This window comes from Cyclopterus lumpus, chromosome 5, assembly GCF_009769545.1.
Source record: "Cyclopterus lumpus isolate fCycLum1 chromosome 5, fCycLum1.pri, whole genome shotgun sequence".
Lineage (NCBI taxonomy): Eukaryota > Metazoa > Chordata > Actinopteri > Perciformes > Cyclopteridae > Cyclopterus > Cyclopterus lumpus.
In genome coordinates, this window is record NC_046970.1 from 7,812,114 (window position 1) to 7,833,866 (window position 21,753).

Consider the following 21,753-nt stretch of genomic DNA (forward strand, 5'->3'; position numbering starts at 1 on the left):
ATTGTTGGATGGCTAGAGGAGTGGAACACAAACATGCCACATAGCCACAGATGTCATGTTCTCAGTATTGTCTCTGACAATGTGCAAATATATATATATGTATATGATATATACATATATATATATAGAGAGAGATTGTTTTTAGATGGGTTTTTTTGGTGGCATTTTAACCTTCATTTGACCTTCAGCCAGAGGACAGTTTAAAAGCGGGAGAGTGGGGGGATTACATGCAACATAACATAGGTCGTAAGGCCGGAATGGAACCCGGGTATATGTGCCATGTGTTGTAAACGATACCAGGGATATTGTTATCAAGTCTGAGAAAAGGTCTGGGTGCAGCCTCCCTAGCTATCACTGTTCTTTGATAATATAATACCAAAAATGTTGCATATCATTTTGGAGAAATTATATGCTGATATATGATATTTTTGTATTTTGTATCTAATTGTTCTCCCACTGTACCAAATGTTGAGGATGACTAATTTACTCCCGTCAACTAAAACATTGTCAGATGTTCCGGTTTCTAACATACATAGGTAGGGTAGGAATTTGGCGTAACTAATCTTGAGACCTATATTTTGTTTCACTATGCTGGAGTTAACTGAATAAATGTCGCGGCTGACAAATCTGCTACATTTGAATCCACGTCATAGTATTCTGGGCTGCTCTAATTGCAGATCAAGGTCCTCCAACAACAATGCCAAGTGCATGTAGTTGTCAATACTTTAAGTTGAATATTGATATGAAAGAAGAGCATTTACTCGATAGTATTAGATCTTTTTAAGGAAGAGTAGTTGTAATAGTAGTGGTAGTAGAAGTAGATGGCAATCTTAGGGCGGACATAGATGGCACTGTTTCCCCAGTTAAAGAATATTTTATCCTAGGACAAAACCTAAAAGATTCTGGACCTTTGAGGAAACACGTATAATCGTAGTTCTCAGGGGGACCTGGACTCATAACCACCGCATGGAGACAAAAACAGGGCAATCAGACAAAGACAATAGTTTGATTGAACTACACTGGGGGTAAATCCATGGAGCGGAATTACCATCGACTCAGATCGTCTGAGAAAGTCGAGTCAGCATGTGCTCGTTATCGTCCATTTAGGCGATTAAATCTCGAGGATTCCATTGAAAGACAATAAATTATCATATTGAATTATCGCCCAGCCCTAATTGTGGTTCTAAGATTTGAATAGTATTTCCTAGTTTTAAGTAGAAGGACATACATATGCAGGAAGAGCAGTTCGAGGATTCCAGGACCACTTTCAGATACTAACCCACTATGAGTGGGGTCCTAAAGAACTTCATGACATTTGACCTTTTTAAGGTAGAAAACGTATATATGGCCCACATCTAAGTAGAAAAGCCTTGTGCAGTCATGGGTAGAAAAAACAACATTCAACTTCATTCAAGTCAATACAAAAAATTGCAGTCTTTGACAAAGCAGGACCACTCAGCTCAGGTTTTACAATATATTGTTTTATTTTGCGTTTCTCAACATTGTCACAGTACTAGTTTTACATCGATAGGGTTTTGTCTACTTAGAAACAGAATGCGTAATAAAATAAGGAGCACTCCTCCCTTCCATTCGACCTCCCAAAAGTGGGCCGTGAGTGCGGGAGAACAGGAGCGTCTCCGGAAAAATTAGCCAGAAGCTGCGTTTACCGTGTAACAGCCGGCTCTACATCCCTACGATAATTCAGTCCCGGTCAGAGGCAGAGAGAAAGCAGTTGATGATTATGTAAATATCAGAGGGGAGCAGGAATGCACCTTCGATGGAACTGCAGACACAGAGCAGTAGTAGTAATATAATTATCATTATTTACAGGCTATTTACATATGTCTTTCTCATTGGTTTTTGCTACCCACGCCCCCGTAAAATGTCGCCTCTCTTTCAAAGCCTCTTAACCAACTTACATCAGCCCCCCCCCCCCCCCCCCCCCGCCCCCACCAAAGATGGATTTGCTATTTACACCTAGCAGTATATCGCCATGTCTTTGTACTGTACAGTGGAGATAGAGGTGAAATGCATGCCGGGGGTAAGATGACACAACTTGACATGAAAAGACACGCGAGTAGGGCCAGAAATCTCTCAAAAATTAAACAAGCATCAGTCAGAGAAATCAAAGCTACTTGAAAGTTTAGGGGCGAGTCAAGCCCGCCGCTCGATAGAACCACACAAAAACAATGAGAGAGAAAGAAATGAAACGGTAGGCATCAATGGCATGCGACAAAGCACCTCACACGGGATCTGGACCGGTTTTATACGATTGGATCAGTCGCCTGAAGGAACTGGTGGGATGTGACTGAGAACACTCCGATTGGGCGTAATTATGGGGTACATCAATATGGAATGAAGCTATGTTTCTTCTTGGTAGCCTATTGCACCACAACTGGTTGGTAATCAGACTTTGGTCTGGAGACAGAAGTTTGCAGTCGGTCAACTGTGGGAGTTGTGCTGGGACCTTTTATTTAGGTATAAAGCGGATTTAAAATGTAATGACCATGCTGCATTGGCACTTTTGTGACTCCATTGAACCTAAACTATGCTGGATTAAATGCTGTATCTTTGATAGATTTAGAGTCAAACTCAAATGTTAAGTTTTAGGGTAGCCGTACATAAAGCCGGCTGAATACATTTTGGATCATGGCAAATAGTGTCCAACATGGCACCCATTTATAAAGGGTTTCAGGTGGTAACTAACAACTTTATTAATGGTGAATAATACTTTATTAAAGCTTCATACGTCAAGAATGAGCTGTTGATTAACAGAACAGTTCACACGTAACACTTGAGCGTTGATGTGCAAGCGCAGAGCAAACTCCAATTTGCAGTTGATTTTGTTCCAAAAATAAATATAGTAAGTCAATTTAAGAGCTAAAGTCGTGCAGTGTGAAATAGACAATAATAACATTCACTGGAGGTTTAACACCAGCCAAAGGGGATATTTTCAAAAGATGGCAACCCAAAAGTTGTCCTTATGAATGGCTTCTTATTGATGTGTAAAGCAAATTATTTATCCACTATCGATTTAAAGCTAGCAGTTTTTTTTTTTCTTCAATGCCGTTATCTCCAGAACACAAGTTCTAGAGAAAATAAACGAGAGAATCGACTCGTTATCTCGGGAACACAAAAAAGGTTGCTTCCTCCTAATACTTCTAATGTTTATCAGAGACCAGGAGAACAATGCCATGGATTTACTCAGTGCACTCTTACCGACGCTAATGGTCAACGCATTCAATCAGCCCAGATCGAGCTAACCATAGACCGTAAAGAAGCCTGTGTATAAGAAAATATAATATAAAAATACTATATCTAAAAAGATAATGAACTTGTTATCTCTATAGGAGAAAGTTAGTTTTCTCGACATTACAAAACAATTAACTGGCGATCTTGAGATAACGACAAAAAAAAAATAATTGCTAGCATGCCCGCTTTCTGCTTCCGCATTTTAATGGTCAATTCACTTTATCGATGAATCAAATTAGTTACAGTGTATGAACCCTTGATGAGGGCGGTGCCTCGATAACCTGAAACCATGGCGACTGATGTATGGATGTCACTGGACAGCGACGTGTGAGCCATTGGCGGACACGGATGCTAAATTACAGAGATAAGCGAGTTCCAACTCGTTCTACCCATCACCGCTCTGACTTCCAGGTGATGGGGCTCGTCTTTTGTCATGCCCGCTCTACCTCCCCTCCCACGGCTTTAACTCCTGTTGTACGCTACAGATCCGGCGGACCGCTGTGCGTGCATCAGGAAACAATACGGATGCTGTTGTGACACAAATTTGTCGTTGACTTCCGTTAGCTGTAATCGAAAAAGTCAAAACTATTCTACCATTAATCTTTTCTTGTTTTTAAACAACTGTCGACTGCAACACTGATATAGTTTGGGAATACACGACAGTTAGGAAATAGCCTGGAAAGACATTGTTACATGCAAAATGACATTCTTGATCAGCATGGAAGGTCCAGTCCCTCCGAATATTGTAGATACTTGCACTTGACTGAAAAATTAGGGAAGAAATGACAAAAGATGATGGGGGGGGGGGGGGGGGGGGAACAGAACCAAATGAAATGGAACAACCACCGGATTGAAATAGCTCTTAGACACAAAAAAGTGAATACATATTGCACATACAATTAAAAAAGTAAATAAATCCATATCATAGTCTTCAACCAGATTGAGACTTCTGCCATTGATATCAACCAAGTAGAACGAGTGCTGTCTGTCACAAAATATGCTCTAGCATACCCCCACCCACACCCCCTCCACCCTGCCTCCGCTCTGCACACCGTGGTAATATGTCAGAAGGGTGATTGATATAAAAACTGCCATTCGCGCTGAGCGAAGCGAAGCGGCGCGAGCGCCATCTCACAATGATAATTATTGATTTCCTGCCACTGTCGCGAGACGGAGGGGGAGCGGACGGCGCTCGGCCGCTCTGACGGACGGGCTATGAAACCGAAGATTGGACTACTCAGCCAGCTGAGAGCTTCCACATTCAGGGGAGACGCTGAAAAAACCGGGTTCCCCGCCTACGCGGTTCACGCAGTCAGCTTCCGGGGGGAAAAATGATGGCGGACATTCAGGTGAATCTGTTTCGCGCTTGGACGCCGCCGCTTTAAAGGCCAGCGTGCAAAGTCTGCAGCGGCCCTCGACAATCTCGACCTAACTCAAAGGCAACCATGCACAGCAGTGTTCCCACTCACTGCCTCGCTCATAAAAGCTCCGATCGGTTTCTTAACAGTGAAAATACGCCACCTTTGTGCCAGTATAATATACTGAGTTATAATCGACGTTGTTTTGTTCTGTAATAATAATAACTATAATAATAACAGTTGATATTATCATTTTACAAAACACTATGCACAATATACACAAAGCAATTGCTGTGACTAAATTAGTAAATGCTTCCATAATTGGCACATTTATCACTGCCAACAGAGATATCACAGTGCACTGTGAGCTACCGCTACATTAAATACTGGTACGCTACTGTACGGCTGAGGATGACCTCTCTGTCCGTTCAGACCCCCCCTCCACGCCCCCCCACACACACACACTAGGTTAAATCTTCTGTAAATCACCAGTGAGCAAGATATTTGTGTCGCTTCACTTTACTGTGAAGAAACAGTAGTTGTGGTCTTTGTGCATGCTCTTGTGTCGTTGTCGGCTGCTCTCGAGGCAGCCAGGCGTGAACTGTGAGATGAAATGAAAGGGAAGCGACCGCAGAGGAAATGTGTTTATATTGAATACGCTGCCCCAAGCGTAACAAATGAAATAAAAATGAAATGCCAAAGGAGGCACAGGATCTTGTCTGGCTTCACATCTCCAGACCGGCAGATGCACAGTGCGAGAACCTTAAAAAAGTTCAGTTAGAGAGCGTCCCCCAAACCCCCCCCCCCCTCTTCACGTACACCTCAGACCACCGTGCTGATGCCGCTGTGTTTGGGCTTGGCACTACTCGGTGCCTGAGAGGGCGCCGGCGGCGGGCCGTGGTGGTGGGGCCCGTGGGTGGGGTGCGGCGGGTGACCCCCGTGGCCGTGGGGTGGGTAGGCCGGCTGCTGGCCGTGAGACGCCGCCGGGTGGTACTGGTGCGGCGGGTGCTGCAGGTGGGCCGGCGGGTGGTAGTGGTGGTGGTGGTGGTAAGGCGGGGGGTTCTGGGTCACGGGGCAGAACTGGCCGTGGTGAGGGTGCGCGGAGGCCGGCGCGTCCGTCTCCGACCGGGCCGTATGGTGCAGGTTGGCGGGGTGAGGGGTGTGGGAGATGAGGGTGGGGTGCAGGGCCTGTGGGGTCGGGCTGGGGGACTTCACCCGCCGGGCGCCGAAAAGCGTTCCAAGCAGCGAGGAGGAGTTGGGCAGGGACTGACCGCTGTGGCGGGACGGGCAGTCTCGGCCCGAGGGGGTCCTCCGGCGCATGTGGGGGCTGCTAATGATGGACCCCTGCAAGAGAGAGGACGGTCAGATCTCAGCAGAGACACAGGGCAAAATCTACTCTTGCTTTCCAGCGCGACACAGCAGATATAAGTGAAGGTATACTTGCTGCAGATTCAAATTTCGGCAATTATTTAAGGTCCAAAAGAGATATTTATCATGAGAAAAGCCATCACCCTGATGCTTCGAGTTACCGTCACTAATAAATCTGCTTTCCAAGGTTACAGTCCCCTCTTTTGATTGTGATTGGAGTGTTTATAGAGCGATCCGAAGCTGCAGCCTGTATACAGGACACACATTTGTATCCAGTACCGTTTTTCAACGGTCAAGTTCGAGGTCACCAAAAGTGCACTACTGAGTCAACCGATGTGGTTTGTTGTTTCTAAATTCTAAACTCAACAAGACGAACAAAAAAACCCACTTCATAGGATTTCTTTGAAAAGGGAACAGTAACACAGAACAACAAGATACACAATCAAAAACAAAATTTGATGTTAAAGAAATTAAGCCAATCCTTCGGAGCCATGCACAACATGCAAACAAAAACTCTAAATGTTTGAGGTTCTTTTGTTGTCGTTCAAAACTATTTCTGTGCCAGAGAATGGAGGATGAGTTGAGGAAAGAAGCTGGTGTGCACTCTGGTGGTACCACAGCAGACACATCGTTTGCCAGACAGCAGCCGGACGAACCGGATGTTGCGGGTTGGGTACTTGTCGTTTATTAATATCATTTGGGCCCTGCGCAGGCACCTCACCTGACCGATATCACCGATGACTTGAACTGGAACTTTGAACTGATTTGGAAAGCGTCTCAATTTAATACCAATGCCTCTATTGGATTAAATAAACAAGACCATTTTTGGGGTTTTGGTCTGTTCTCCGTCAATGATGAGAAAACTATAGAATAATGAGAGCCTTATCCTTAAAAGGTCCAGTTCTGGCAATAGCTCCATATCCAAACTGGCACTCAAGAACTGAAAATGTTTTTGGCTTGTGTCAAATCAACAACAATTAAATCAAGCTAACTCAGCGAGCCACATACAAATAGCCCTGATCACAAAGGTTAACCGGCTTGAGGGAGTTTATATTAACTGTGTATCATCTGTGCCTAATGCTAGGATTGGTTCACTGCAGTCCACGGCTGACAATGAAAAAAAGGGAAGGGGCTGGGAGGACCTTCTTTTCAAGGTTAGGGGCCACTTCAAACTGTGTGAGCATGCAGTAGCTGGAACTGACAGAAGCACATCTGGGTCCAAATGGCGTGAACAAAACAAAAAAAAAGAAAAGGGTAATGGTTGGAACTCTAACCCGCTTACACGAGAGGATGACTCAAAGGTGGGAGTCTACCAATCGACACAGGGCAGCCCAAGTGTGAGTCAGGGGTGGTATTAGTCGTGTCATGCCGTGCACATCCAGGGTGAACGCAGGTCGGCCGCGGCGGATCATTCCCCGTTGCATGCACAGTGACCAAGGTGCTCACCACAAAGACACCACCGAAAACAGTGAAAAAAACTAAACTCAAACTACAAAAGAAAACAAACAACAACAACAAAATAAACATAGGCTTGCGCGTTCAGAGTGAACACAAAGTCAGCTGGGCGTCAGTTGCGTCCTACTTACTTCCATATTGCTGTCTAGTGATCCCGCACTGCTGCGTCTCCCACGCTTGCCTGCCCAGAACATGCAACATGACAGATTAGACACGCCAGGTTAACACGTGATGGTGCACACATCCCTTCTGGCTACAGCAACAGGGGGAGGGGCTCTAGCACCCTGAGGTGACAACTGTGGCACACGGCTAAGCAAGCAGCAGACCGGCAGAGAGAGGTGAATAAGGACTAGAGGGAAAAGGGAAGAAGCGAGGCACTGCTACAACTCCACAACAAGGTTTTACTCAGTGACTACACAGCTGGAAGGTGACACTTCCCATTAGCAAAACAATTGCAATCTGCCAGTGTCAAAGGGATACTCCGACAATTTAGCATTTCAACCCTGTTAACTTGCAAGACTCGCAAGGGACAAATATATAAATGTAATGGGCAAAATCGAAGCAGCAGAGGCCGAGATATCCTTGAATTAATTTGATTCCCGAGAAAATGTCACAAAATACACTGCGTCCTACATTTGCCATAACGCAACCAAGATGACATTTTTTTAGACACTCCCCACCTAGTAAATGTTCACCCTTTTCAAACTTCACGCCTCCTGTTTCCAAATCAGGCACGTTTCTATAAACTGGTTTGGAGCCAACTGACTCGGCTACGGTGCAGTTTGGCCAGATGTTGGCGTTACAGTCCACGCATGGCTGTAATCCACCAGTGAACAGAGCAGTGGAAGAAGAAGCTGTGAACTAGGAAACAAGTTGGCTTGGCCATCTAACCATCTACAAGAGAAAAATGGAGAGAGGTCTTCAGGAATGTGCTTCAATTAGGCAAGTTTTCCTGTCATGTCAGCTAGTAATTCTGCTTCCTCCCCGGAGTCTTTGTGACTTCACGTCTCATTGGACCTGGCTGTGTCTGATGCCTCCTGCCTGGTGGGCTGACCTCCTGCCATGGCCCTGCTGATGCACCCCCCACATCCTCTCTACCTCCTTCTGTTTCATGGATTGTGGAGGTCTGGATCGTGGTCCATGCCTACTACTAATTATTCATACATTCATTGAATGTTTATATAACTCTGTAGCGCTGTCCATCTGTACACATGACATCTATTGCTTCTGTCCATCCGGGGAGAGGGATCCTCCTCTGTTGCTCTCCTGAAGGTTTCTTACCTTTTTTCCCTGTGAAATTTCTTACATAAACCAATATTAGGCAATATTTTAAGTGGACTGTATATGCTCTGTATAAGAGTCTAAAAGTATTGCATTCATTTAAGTTACATTTAAGAGCAAAGACAAATATTTTTTGTAATAAGTGGACACACCAACAAACTACAGTAATGTCATACGGTTTCGGCAGTCCTTATGTTAATACAAGTCAACTTTTACGTGAACCAAACCTAAAATCTTGGAGACAGATTTTAACTTGGTGATGCACAAACAAAGGAAATGTAGGCCTCCAAAACCCATTACCCATTATAAAGACCTCCACTCCAAACATGTCGCGTCTCATTCAAAGATCATCAAAAGCCCCGACCACTGCTCCGCTAATCAGAACCCTGTGCTTAGGTCACTGAGAGTGTGTTTGTGTTGGTACGTCAATCCATGGCCTGTGCGAATCGAGCACACAACATTAATTCCTCGTACCGCTTAAGACGCTCAAATTGATCACGATGACCTACATAGCGTTGCCTCTTCCCCCCTGCCGGCGGTGCAGGATTATCGCTCGACGGCCTCCAGTAAATTACACCTGGTCTCATTAGCGAAACACCCATCTCTAGCTCCGTGCTTCACTGGCTTCATGGCTCAGAGGGTTCCTTCTAAGGCGCTCTTCCCAAATCAAAACTGTACAGGAGCAGGAGCTCGGCTGCTTCCAAATTAATTATCGGCAGCAAGGAGTGAACAGTATCATGCCAGCGGTCCGGCATTTTTTGCACTCTGCTTTTGTCTAGCAGAGGGATGAGACGTGAGATGAGTGTGTTACCATGGCAACCCCCGTTTTTACCTGCATCCGAGAGGTCACGTAGGGAGCTGCTGAGGGCGCTCCTCTTCAAACCCTCGCCGGTGGCGTAGCTGTCGTCGAGGCTCGCTCGGCTCAGGTTGCCGTTGCCCGTTTCCTTCTTCATCCCGGAACACTGGGACATGCTGGGCCTCACCACGCCCTTCTGCTTCTCTAGCTCAGCTGGAAACACATGTAGAGGGTCAACAGCAACCCAGACATCTCTCTGTTGTAATCATACATTTAAACTGACCATAGTCTAGGTGGAAGGATGGATAATTGTTGAGCACAGATGTGTTGAGAAAGACATGCTCACATTCTATCCGGTACTTCTCCATCTCTTGGACTTCAGCGATAGATTCTCGCAAATCATCAGTGAACTTTTTGCGGTCCTGAGGATTGGGTGCATTGAAGTTTATGAGGACTTTGATGTCAGCTCCGGGAATGGCTGAAGTCAGACGGACTCCATTGGGATAATCTGAAGGGCGACGAAATCAACGCATTAACCTGAGTTTACACAAAATAGATGGACCACCAGGGGGGAGAGGGTCTACAAGAAGTCAATCACTGGTCACGAATCTCTGAACTTCGATCAAACTGTTGAACTAGGCGCGTTGATCAAATATGAATCAAGATTATGATAGCGCAGATTCTGCCCATTTCTTGCCTCAAATGTTTTATAAACATATTTTAGTAACTGTAAAAAGTGGTCAAAATGGTGAACTCTTTCATTTACAGTTAAACATTTGAGGCAAAAAAGTAGGCAATGCAGTAAGAGAATCTTGATTCAATATTTGATCAGCGCTGCCTAGTTCGACAGTTCAGGCGCAGTGAACAGCTGCGTCAGAGACTCCTCGTCTCTGATTGGTTGATTTCTTACAAATTCCATTAGGAGCACTAAAAGGAGGCAGAGAAACCTGATTGTTTTTTACAGATTATCTGTCAGAATACAGTGATAGCTTGAGCAAATATGACAAAAAGTTTTTCCCCGATAAAAGTTAGTTTTCAGGTCCTTCAAACTAATTAATTGTTTGATCACTGAACCTGTCCGAGTCAAAACTGCTTTGTGGTGTGGCCACCATACATATCTCTTCAGAGACAACATACACAAAAGCCAACACGGCACTTACACTGGTTCTCAAAGAGCAGCACTTGCATGCCGTAAAGTGAGAAGGACTGCCGAAAGCTGTATGTCACAGAGTTCTTCTTCTTTTGGAATATTTTTGTAACCTATGGAGAAAGAGAAAGCACGACATACACTCTGGTTTAGACTCTTTCAGTGAATACCAGAGTGTGTTCTCAGTGTGCCCGGAAGATTAATGTCTGCCTTACCACCAGCAGGTCATTAAAGAGGAAGATCTCCCTTTGGTGAAGGCCCAACTTTTGAGGTTTGTTGGGGTCGGGCACTTCAAAAAGTCTGCAGTAGCAGACCAGTCTCCGGTGGGGTAAAGAGAGCACCTGTGCACACGATACGGCCTCATTACCGAGTATCAAAACGTATAAACATTCCACAATGTTTGCACCTGTTCCAGAAAGCCTTTTTTTTTTTTTTACTCGACCCCAAAGATTCAGATGACGGGAAGAGTAATACTCACACAGCCCAGACCATGGTGTAGCGAGCCGATCTGTGGAGGGAGAATTACATACAAAAAAAAGAGTCATTTTACAGGGATCAATGAACACATACGGGGGACTTTTAAATGTGCGACATATCAAAGAAAAGACGTGATGTTCAACAAGAAAAATGGGCCAGATTCAGAATTGTAGAAACTAGTTTTACAGATCGCGGAACAAAAAAACTACGCATTCCTCACAATCCATCTGTTAGCGCTGTGTGCCGTGTTTCCGAATGTGCGTCAAGCTTTATGACCGCGACGTTGCCAAGGTCCCTTCTGCTGATTCGTGTTACCCAAAGTGGAGTTGGTTTGATGCAAAGGGCATGAATGGACAGAGAGGAAGGGCGGGGGTTTTCGAGCAAAAACACCTTCTTGATGATATGGCACGGGGCTGTTTATCTCATTTATTATTATGGAGCTTGACAGGTGGTACTTTCCTTGGCTCGCTCTCAGGTCAAAAGACGCATTACAGTCATTCAGCATGAAGGGCTCCGGGCCCCGAAGAATCAATGAGTCACACAGCGAAGAGAGCAGGTTCAGGTAAAGAACGCTCCTTCATTTCCTTTTACGTTTTTTTTCTTTTTTAGAACGGCGGCCTTGAAGAAAGCCGTCTCTCTCTTTGACAGCCTAGAGGGTACATTGGGTAATTTGGCACTGTGCGCTCCCCGTTACATTTAGCTCTTGAATGGAGGGCGAGATGAAAGAGCTCATGCTGTGCGCCCACAACGGCAAGCTCAAACTCACCGGCTTTTTTCCAACGATGAGTTTTTCCACTTTCTGAACCTGAGACACGTGGTCTTCGTTGGTCTTGAGCTCACGCTTGCGGATCCGCTCATAAATCCCCACCAGCATCTCTCGGGGGATGTCTTCCCCGTCGTCCACTCCTGTGAGAGGATGAGAGGAAAGGAGAAGAGAGAGAGAGAAGGATTAATTACTAACTCAAAGATTTATGAGAGTTGATGAATCCCTGAATTTACCTACACATTGCACACATTTCTCACAGTGTGGACGGAAATGTCCTTCTAGCTCTCTGAGGGCAAACATTTGTCCACTTAATACTGTACCTTAATTACTGACTACTCCAGTAGGCAGAATAATGAGTTAGCCATGCCGTAAAGCCCCCGCTAATACCCTCGAAATCTGTTGAGGGCAACTAAAAAGAGATTTGCTTAACCAGCAAAGCTCTCTTGGACTAAACATAAATTTAAAACCTTATTGACACGGACATTAATCAAGGCAAAATGCATGCACAAAACTCAATTTGAAGTGAATATTTATCCGGTTCTAAAGATAATAGTGCTTTTGTGACAGTAAGCCGGACAAAGTACCTCGAAGGTTCTTGACAAAGTCCTCCAGCTTCATCTTCCTCTCCGGCTTGACGTTGGGGCTGTACATGTCCGTGTTGAGGAGGATGATGGCAAAGGCCAGGATGAAGATGGTGTCGGGGTTCCTGAACTGCCGCACCACGCCGGGGTTGCAGATGCAGTAGCGTTGGCTGTGGAGAGGATGTTGGACCCGGAAACTTTTAAATTGTACCAAGAAATCTATTTGTTTTTAATGGCGCACATATTCGGTCAAAATTGTATTTGACATTGTTGCAAAGAACAACAAGCCTCTTCTGTAGTGGAATGTTGATATTATTAGGCCCACTGGCAGATGCAGTAATAAAATCCAATGCTTTTCAAAAATAAGAACTACTTCAACTTAGGTCATAATTATTGTTCATACTTAGAGCTAACAATCAATCCTACTCTAACAGCCTTGAGACAATCCTGAAAAAAGGCACAACCAAGGACAAATTTGTTATTGCGCCCACTTCGGCAACGGTCACATGCACATATTGGACACTATCATCATAGATTTAAATTTATTTCACACTGATGGGAAAACTCACATTTAATTTGGACACAGTTCCAACATCTGAACACCATCAAAGGACAAAGCATCAAAAGGCAAAATAAATCCGTAACCACCCCTGTTAGTTGCACTCATTGGTGAAAATATCAATATTGATAACAATATTGAACGCTCCACCATCTGAGGTGTGATCACGTACATTTGACTACTGCATCACAGTAAAAAAAGCACGAGGATCCAGTCCCACCGAGGACTGTCGATACGGCCTGCAGCCGTCAGCTGGCTGCTCACCGGCTTTCTAAGTCACCATAAAGTGACTCCATGATCATATCTGGACTGGACCGCCGGGGGGAGAGCGCCACATGATCACTTATCGTTATCGCCACAATGTAACAGTGACTGTGGTGTTTACTGAGGCCGAAATGTCCTTGCTCAGTGCTGATTGAAGCTGATTCTCTGTGGGCATGAGAGCACTTTTCGACCTGAGGTTCAGAGAAAATAAATGAGTCCCAAACAACATCCATCAGCTGACCTGAGGGAGGTTTTGCTCAACTTTCTGAACTAATTTCCTCCAAATTACTTTCTGTAATCATATGGAATGATCTGGTAGAACAAACACCATTGTTTTAGAGGGGGCAATAGCGTTTAGACCATTGACTGTATATAGAGCATATACTGTGGATAAATAGTCTCCAATTCCTCCCACTGGATTGAAGTGAAGCCAAAAGATCCCGCATACGATAACTGCCATCTTGCGCTTGTGTAGTCATTTGGAGCCAGAGTCTGCGCACAGGGGATGGAGCCGCGGTATCCGGGTCCCGCATGTACACCCGATCAAACCAATCGCGAGATGAGAACTTGTTAGTTGGTTAGCGTGAGCCGCCCAGCGGATGTGTTATGATGCATTGCATTTGAACTGGGAAGCCCACATTTCATCAGACTTGTGATGCTTGTGTCTGGAACATCCTCTGCATGTCTGCTGACACTGATATGAAAACACACAACGTTCTACGCGACTTCATCTGTCAGTCATGACGTCACATCCTCTTTTTATAGCATGAAATAACAAAATAAAACCAAACTTATCACATACTTTTGTTTTACCCATGTCCCATTCACTTACATGGAGGGGGCGGGGTTTATGTTCTACACTACAACCAGCCACAAGGGGGCAATCAAGATGTTTTGGCTTCACTTTTGGGTGGCTGTCATTTCTCCATCTTCATATACAGCCTATGGTCTGGACATGGGACATGATGCAAAACCTGGATTGAGTGATGAAACCATGCTTTGTGTCTCCAGTGTTTCTCACCTGTAGGCCTCTATGAGCCGCTCCACCTTCTGTGCTTCTCCTTGCACTCTGATGTGTGCCTGGAATTTCCTGAGTGCTTCATCCAGCTCCATAGCTGAGAAGTCCATTTCGTCCACCACACAGCTGGTGAAAAAAAAAGCGGGAAGTGGCAAAAGCAGTCTTTTTTTAAATAGGAATAACTTGATTCCTTAAGAAAGCTGCATGGGATTCAGCACTGTATAACTGCCTTTAATAGGTGGAACTGCGTCCATTAGCTACAGACGGCTACAGTTATTTGCTCATTTTCATTGAATTAGAAATAAATACAGCTGCTGCTTGTTAGAAAACAGCCTTGTTTCAGCTCAATGACACAATTCATTGTAGGCTAAAGAGGTTCAGTACATTTTCTCAATTAACTTTTTAACAACAATTCAATATTGATTATGCTTCATTGCTTTTACTTAAAGCAGTACTAATAATTTCCACAACGAGTTAGCAAACAGTTGCCCATTTACCCACACAGTAGACAGGAAGCAATATTAGCATTGATTTGGAGTCCTATTTCTGGCAACCAGATAAATTAATGTAGGTTAAATATTCCCTCTCCTTGTAGCTCTGTGTTGGCATCCATAAACTCCTGAGAACAATTATAGACATTTTCTCAAGGAGCCCTTTAGATATGCTTGTCAAACTGACACTGACAGACTTTTCCTGGCCTTATCCTCCGCTGAATCTCAATCGGCTCTGATAGCGCTGTTGGAGTGTGTTTCAGATAAGTCTGAAAGCATAAAGTAGAGGCGCTATTTGAGAATCACTACTGGAAAATGCAATATCTTTAAGACTCCCCTTCCCTTTTTTTCTAGAACCCTAATGGTTTCTAGTTAAGATTTAGTCATGTCTTCATGGTCAACTAATGGCCGATGGGGTTCGTTTGGCGGCCATCTTGAATTGAAGTCCACCCCTTAACCAGACAACATACAAATTAGCAAAAGTTATATTGTTATGAACCTAAGATTTGTTATTTACCTATTTAAGAATAGAGAGTGGTTTTACCGTGTCAGTGACATTTCCATTTGGTTCCTGGTCTCAAAATGATATGTGAAAGTAGGTTAATTTGTCTTTGAACGCCACTGGTGTAGACGTCAACTCAAGATTGCCGCCAGATGAACCCCATGGGCCATTAGTTCACCGTAGCAACATGATGAATTCTTCACTAGATATCATTAGGGTCCTGAAAATACAGATTACAAAAAAATGCCACGGGGGTAAATGGGGAACCTATTTCTCCTGCCAGCCTAATATAAATTTAGTCTGTGTGTTTATCTGAGCATCACAGCAATTTCCTTTTCAGTTTATTTTCTGGATGAAACTTGAGTCATTATGTAGTGCTCTGAAACTCCAAATAATGCAGATTGCAAGCTCGCCACCATATTTACAACTGAATGATGATTTATGTTCCTGTTCCAGGTAGGAAGATACAACAAAATGATGGTATGACTGGTATAGTTTACAAAGTCAAATCAAAAGCCAGTGTTTTGAGAATTTCAGGGTTAAGGAAAAAAAAGATCTTTCTGCACATAACAAGGTCGTCAAAGAGTACAAAGACGTTTCTCGCCGCAAACTCACTCGAGGACATCTCGGTTGAACTGTTTTTGTCTGTTACCCAGGAACTCGCCGATCATCTGCCTACTCAAGCCTTTCCTCTGGAGCAGGAAGTGGGCCACACCCACTGGAGTGTCCGGAACAAAGTTTCGCTCTATCAGATACTGGATGCCTTTTTCTGGTTTCCTGGGGATATGGGAGAGGGTGGAGAGATAGAGAGAAATAGGACACAATCCAAAATCTGTGATTATCCCTCTGCACTTCTGCCCGTGGCCAAATGTGTGTCAAATGAGGGACAGGATTTAGAGAGACAGGGAGGGAGGGTGGTGGAACAGGATGAATGCTGAGAGTGGGGAGGAGGGAGCTACTTTTCTCTGCGGTGTTCATCACAAATGATTAAAAGGAACTTAATGGCTGGCTCTGGAAAAGAAACCAAAGCCACAATCATCTGATTAAATGGAATTAAAGAGGCTAAGATCAAGAACGAGTCCCAGGCTTGTTTGCACCTTAGTAGAGCACACAAATAGTCATTTTCAATCAACATTAGGAGTTCTAAAATGAAAGGAATAGACTGGATCTAATTTCTGTCCGTCATGTAATGTAAAGACACAAGCAATGTATCGAACTGTGTCGGAATATGATATATTGAGTAGTCTGTTAGAGCATCTTGTGTGGCAAAATGTACGTACTTGTTGAAGAGGTTGAGGCCAATGCGGTAGTGCCTCTTGCGGATGAGGTCGTTACTGAATGCAGGCGAGTCCCAGCTGTTGCGAGTCTCCTTGTGGTACGTCTGCTTGCTGAGCGTCTGCTCCCTCAGGCTGTCCCTGGACGAGGACTCAGAGCTGCAGTTGATGGTATCATTGGAGTTGGACGTGCTGTTGATGCTGTCGTTGTCGCCATCGGAGAAATCGGACTCCGACTTACTCTGCCGGTTGGCGGTGCCGTTGATGGCCAGATGGGCCTCCAGTTGCCGTGGCCGATGGCGGGGGGCGTCCTCGTCTCTGGAAGGACCTCGGGGTGGCAGACTGTGGCCGATGTGCTTGGGGCTGTTCTGCTGGTTGCTGAGAGTCCGGTCGGAGGCGTTCTGTCTCTTCAAGGAGCTGCGGTCAGAGCGATCACTGAGCTCCACCGAGCTGTCGCTCGGAGGCTCAATGGTCAGTAAGGGTAGGTGGTCCACCCGCAAGCGCTGCTCTTGGTACTCCAGAGATGGTGTACTACGGCAGCTGGTGTCTGTGTCCCCCTTTTCATCCTTATGAGCCAGTGACCAGTAGTCCTGGGAAGAGTTGAGGGAACGCTGACGCAAGTCTGATTCAGTGCTGGAGGTTCGGTCCACAGATTGAGACAGGGGCAGTGGTGGTGACAGTTCTTCTTCATCGATGTAAAGGGTGACATCACTGTAAGACGCCGTCATCTCATCTAGTTTGCGGTGTTCCGAAGCCCCGTGGGTGGGTTTCACCTGGCAGCTGACCTCCCTGTCCATGTCATGGTGGCCTCTCCCTGGCTCTGACTGGTTGTCGTCACCATGCAGACTGTGACAGTTTAGCGCATCATCTATAGACTCAGCTAAAGATTTGACCTGCCTGGAGAAGGCATCTTCTAGTTCTGTGATAGCGTCTGTGAAGTCGCTCTGTGTAGTGGGGGTCTTGGTCTGCAGGCCCATCTCCCCACCGTGCTCCGACTGCACGAGCGCACCCATTTTGGTGCCGTCATCCGTTAGTGAGACCTGCTTTCCCTCAAAGTAGGAGCTGTGGACTTTTTCAGGTCCTTCAAAGGAAAACTGCATTCTCATATTGGATAGGACGATCCGTCTGGACATACGGTTCTCAGACATAGAACTTCTTAGACGCTCAAAGTTCTTGTTCATCTGGTACTGGCGGAAGGCTGTCTGGATGGTGCGGGCTGCATGCCGGGTTATGAAACGGCCACCATATTTACGCTCTAGCATCTCCACCTGCACGTAGAGAAGAAGATTTGCTGTTACAAATGCATCTGAAAAACAACTGGGAACAGCCTACATATTCCCTGAGCTGTGTTATAATGGCAGTCCAACCTTTCAAATGTCCTCTGTAATGGGACAACTGGTGATAGTGATCCTAGGTATAAAACAGGAATGATGAATGCATGAAGTATTCTGAGGGGTGCTGTATTTCACCTAGAATCTTTTTTAGTATCAAACGTTTACGTTGACAAAATACTGGAAACTCAAGGTCCAATTACATTCTCTGAACCTGTTAACTTTCATCGGAACATTTCTGTCTCATGATACTAGTCATTGGATGACGACTGAGCCAGATAAAGAAAAAAGATAGTTAATGGAACTTGATTTAGGGTTAATTTGTCAAGTATGTTTGTGACACAAAAGATATATGACGTTTGGTGTATCACTCTTCATCTTGAAAATGTACTCTGGCACAAAAGCTGTTTTCACACAGATGCAAAAGTAAGACTATTATCTATCTGAGGAGACATGCATGAGACAGAATGAAGAATGGCGCTGTTGTCATATGTGCTTTTGCCCTGCCTTAAAAATAATAGAGAAGAGCGAGGATGGCATTTAAAAAGGGCTGGAAGTTTTATTAGACCCAAATAGACTCCCGGGGAAGATGGATAATGTTGAATTGCGATCGGAACCCAGTTTGACGGATAAACTGGTAATGTCCCCAATAATGATGAGGGATTGCTCTCAGAAAGAAAACATGATTATAGTCGGGGATTGTTGGACATTCAAAAAATGACCAAAAAGAGGCCACAAATTAAGATGTAATCAAGACTGAGAACTAAAATATGAATTGATTAACAGTGTGTGCTGCACTGTTTAAATATCGTTCATTAAAAAGAAGGATGAAAATGAATTAGTCGGGTGTTATATTACATTGTGTACACTAAACTGAAATGACTGATGAATAAATCATCACAGTAAAGTGATATTATTAGAACGGTGTCCAAAGGTCTCTCAGCCCCTGTGCCCTTTACACACTGACACAGTTTTCCACCTATGTACTAATGGAGTGGAATGACCCCATTCATATTTCCCTGCACCACGTGAGGGCCAAGGGCACCGGTGGACTCACACTTCCTTCAAGGGACATGGACCACGACAGTGGGTCTCACTCCAACAGGCTAGAAACTTCACTGCCTAACGAGAGGGCTAGTGTCCTATTGTTATATTATTTGAGCACCATGAGGAGCTTTAGCCTGACGACAGCATGTAGTAAAAGGTAATATTATAATAACAACCTTTAGGTATTGTCATATCTATCAATAAGATAAAGATGTAATAAACATGTTAGACAATTTACTTGCAATTGATGATGTTCAATTGCCTAATGTCTAATTATTAATTCATAAGAAGGGTGATTCATTCATTTCATTTTGACCAGTTATGACATCACCTGACTGTGACTGAATTTTCAACTCTGTCTTTTCATTAGTTGGTGGAGCATCTCTGTATGGAGATAATTACAGTCATTTTTTACCACACAGTTTTATATTAATAGAAGTCCCCTCACCTGCTTGTCCTGCAGGTCCGCTGAGAGCTCATAGCTCTCCGACAGCGAGCGGGAGCGCTTGATGGCCTCCTCCTCTGCCTGCTTGCGGAGGATGGACTGGGAGTGTTGGAGCTTGGGTCGGCGGGGCCGCAAGTGGCCGGGCAGCAGGATGTGTCCGTAGAGCTGGCTGTCCAGGTGGTCGGGGCCCAGCCCACCGCTGTGGGTCACTGGGATGCAGCTGTAGCTACCGCCGGGGTCCACTGAGGCACCCACCTCGCTGTCTGCAGCATCACCTTCCACACTGTGATACACGGAGCACACCAGGGTTAGTTTGCTGAGTCACAGTCCTGAGGGCATGCACTGCTTTGTGTTACGGCGAGAGGCACGTGACAATGGGGAGAAGTGAACTTTGATACCTCTGGGAGGGGGCAAGGATATGTTTGCTGTGTCTACCCATTCCCTTAAAAATGCAGATACCTCGAGTCATCCTAATCAGTGGAAAAGACTCTTCCACTGCATCTTGATAAGAATAAATTAAATGCCTGTGAGTAATACCGAAATCCAAACAACATTGTCAGCAGCTCCATCTTCAAAATCTCAATCAAAACAGAAAGCACAATGTCAGGAGTGAATAAATTATGCGAAGCAGCTCCTTTTAATATTAAAATAAATGAGCATCTTCGTCTGCTTGCAGCGGCACAAAGGCCAACCTGGAGACAGCCGATTGGACGAAGCCGCGCCCCACCGGACTGCAGCAGCTAAATGTCAACCGCACCTGAGACGCTGGTGTGATTAGCTGAGAGGGATTAAGTGTTCTGGTACTTGGACACAGCTCAATAGCTACCACTTTGGGGAATCAAATGCCACTAGAAGGAAGAAAAAAACTAAACATCTATCTGATCTGACTGCTGTCTGCGTGCGAGATAACAAGCTGTCACCTCTCTAGAGATAGAAACCTTTGATTTTTAGTTAAGGCTTTTTCTTTTTGGACAGAAAAAGAACTGGATGGCGGTATATAGAAATACATCAGTGTGCTTTATATAGAGACATCAGTTCATTTAAATGAATTAAAAGCCAGCTCTGCAAACAACGTTGGCTGACGTGAGAACAAGCAAGGAATCGGAATATCTCCTCAACGTTGCATTCTACACTTCCCATAATGCAACTTGTAGGTGTTTCTTTGTCAAACACCTACAATGTGTGGACTCAGAGCCCATGTTGAGAAACTTTCATCAGGTTTTCCCAGATTTTGTTATGTTTCCTCGGAGTCCATGACACTATAAAATAACATGCAAAAAGAGCACACTGGCACAGAGTCTACCGGCACGAGGAAAGAGCTGCTTACAATCAAGTGGACACCAAACTCCACCTGGCAGGTGGTTAGCATGGTGAGTGTGAGTAAGGCTTACTGCACTTCCCTCATCGATTGGCCGGACACAGCAGTGACTTACAGTGAGCAGAAGACAATAAAGTCAGTGCTACAGGCTGCAGGCTTATTGTACCGTCTGACCTTTTATCAACAGCGCAGTCAATCATTCCGAGAGATAAAAATGTCTCACATTTAAAAAGTGATGTGACACCATTATGTAATTCTGGGCCCACACATCGCTCATTTCCTAACTTCACCTTGCCAGTTACAATCCATGGTGGAAATGTGAGCTTTTCTTTCTTTCTTTTGCAAAATACACTCAATATCTTTTAATTTTCATTGTCACCGGCTGATGGATAAAGTGGAACGGCTCAGAACAAGGACATCCATCTGGAGGCATCTATCACTGCATAACCTTGTCAAAGACCTCAATCTCTGTGGTGGAATGTGTAAAGGTTAGATATTAAAGGCTGAAATACAACCTCTAATAGGAAAGAGATTTGATGTCCAGAGGAGGCTGAAAGCACCGAATAGGCCTACATTGTGCATAGAAGGTGGAACCAGAGGTAACAAATGATGCCTGTCATTGGCTTGTGCAAACAGATTACTAAAGGGGTCCCCGCTTAATAGCGCTTACATTCAGTTTATATCATTCAAGTACAGTTGATATCCAGTGAACAATAGAAAATACACATGCGAAGTCTTGAGCCGAGTCTCAGTGAAGCGACTGACTGGCTGAGGCTCTGTTATGGGATAACATCTCTCTTCATTCTCCTCCCCGTGAATCGTCTCGACACATTTTTGATTCCAAAAGGAGCACATTGAATCAGGCAGAACAAGTCCATTAATTAGACTGAAAGGCGGGCCGTAATACGTCTGCTCCAGCAGAGGCCGTCTAATTGGAAAAGTTTGTTCGTTTGGATTGAAGGGAGGCTCAGCATGCTTGAAATGTTGCTCTCTGAGCAATGCAGGAGAATGCAGACACCATTA

The 21,753-nt window shown here is 44.7% G+C and overlaps 1 protein-coding gene across 6 annotated transcripts in view; it reads right to left on the minus strand.

Annotated features, from left to right (window-relative positions):
- Positions 1-5,240: 5,240 nt before the first annotated feature.
- iqsec1b (IQ motif and Sec7 domain ArfGEF 1b) overlaps positions 5,241-21,753 on the minus strand; it is a 178,606-nt gene continuing 162,093 nt past the window's right edge. For 5 of the 6 annotated variants that reach the window (XM_034531979.1, XM_034531980.1, XM_034531978.1 and 2 more), the window contains 13 exons: positions 19,416-19,695; positions 16,596-17,857; positions 15,931-16,092; positions 14,326-14,448; positions 12,485-12,651; positions 11,901-12,040; positions 11,136-11,165; positions 10,873-10,998; positions 10,671-10,770; positions 9,857-10,018; positions 9,547-9,723; positions 7,565-7,614; positions 5,241-5,954 (listed from right to left, as the gene is read on the minus strand). In XM_034531979.1, the coding sequence (XP_034387870.1) occupies positions 5,433-5,954; positions 7,565-7,614; positions 9,547-9,723; positions 9,857-10,018; positions 10,671-10,770; positions 10,873-10,998; positions 11,136-11,165; positions 11,901-12,040; positions 12,485-12,651; positions 14,326-14,448; positions 15,931-16,092; positions 16,596-17,857; positions 19,416-19,695 (3,301 nt within the window). In that variant the 3' untranslated portion in view covers positions 5,241-5,432. The remainder of the gene's footprint in view (positions 5,955-7,564; positions 7,615-9,546; positions 9,724-9,856; positions 10,019-10,670; positions 10,771-10,872; positions 10,999-11,135; positions 11,166-11,900; positions 12,041-12,484; positions 12,652-14,325; positions 14,449-15,930; positions 16,093-16,595; positions 17,858-19,415; positions 19,696-21,753) is intronic. The other variant, XM_034531983.1, reaches the window with a different exon arrangement.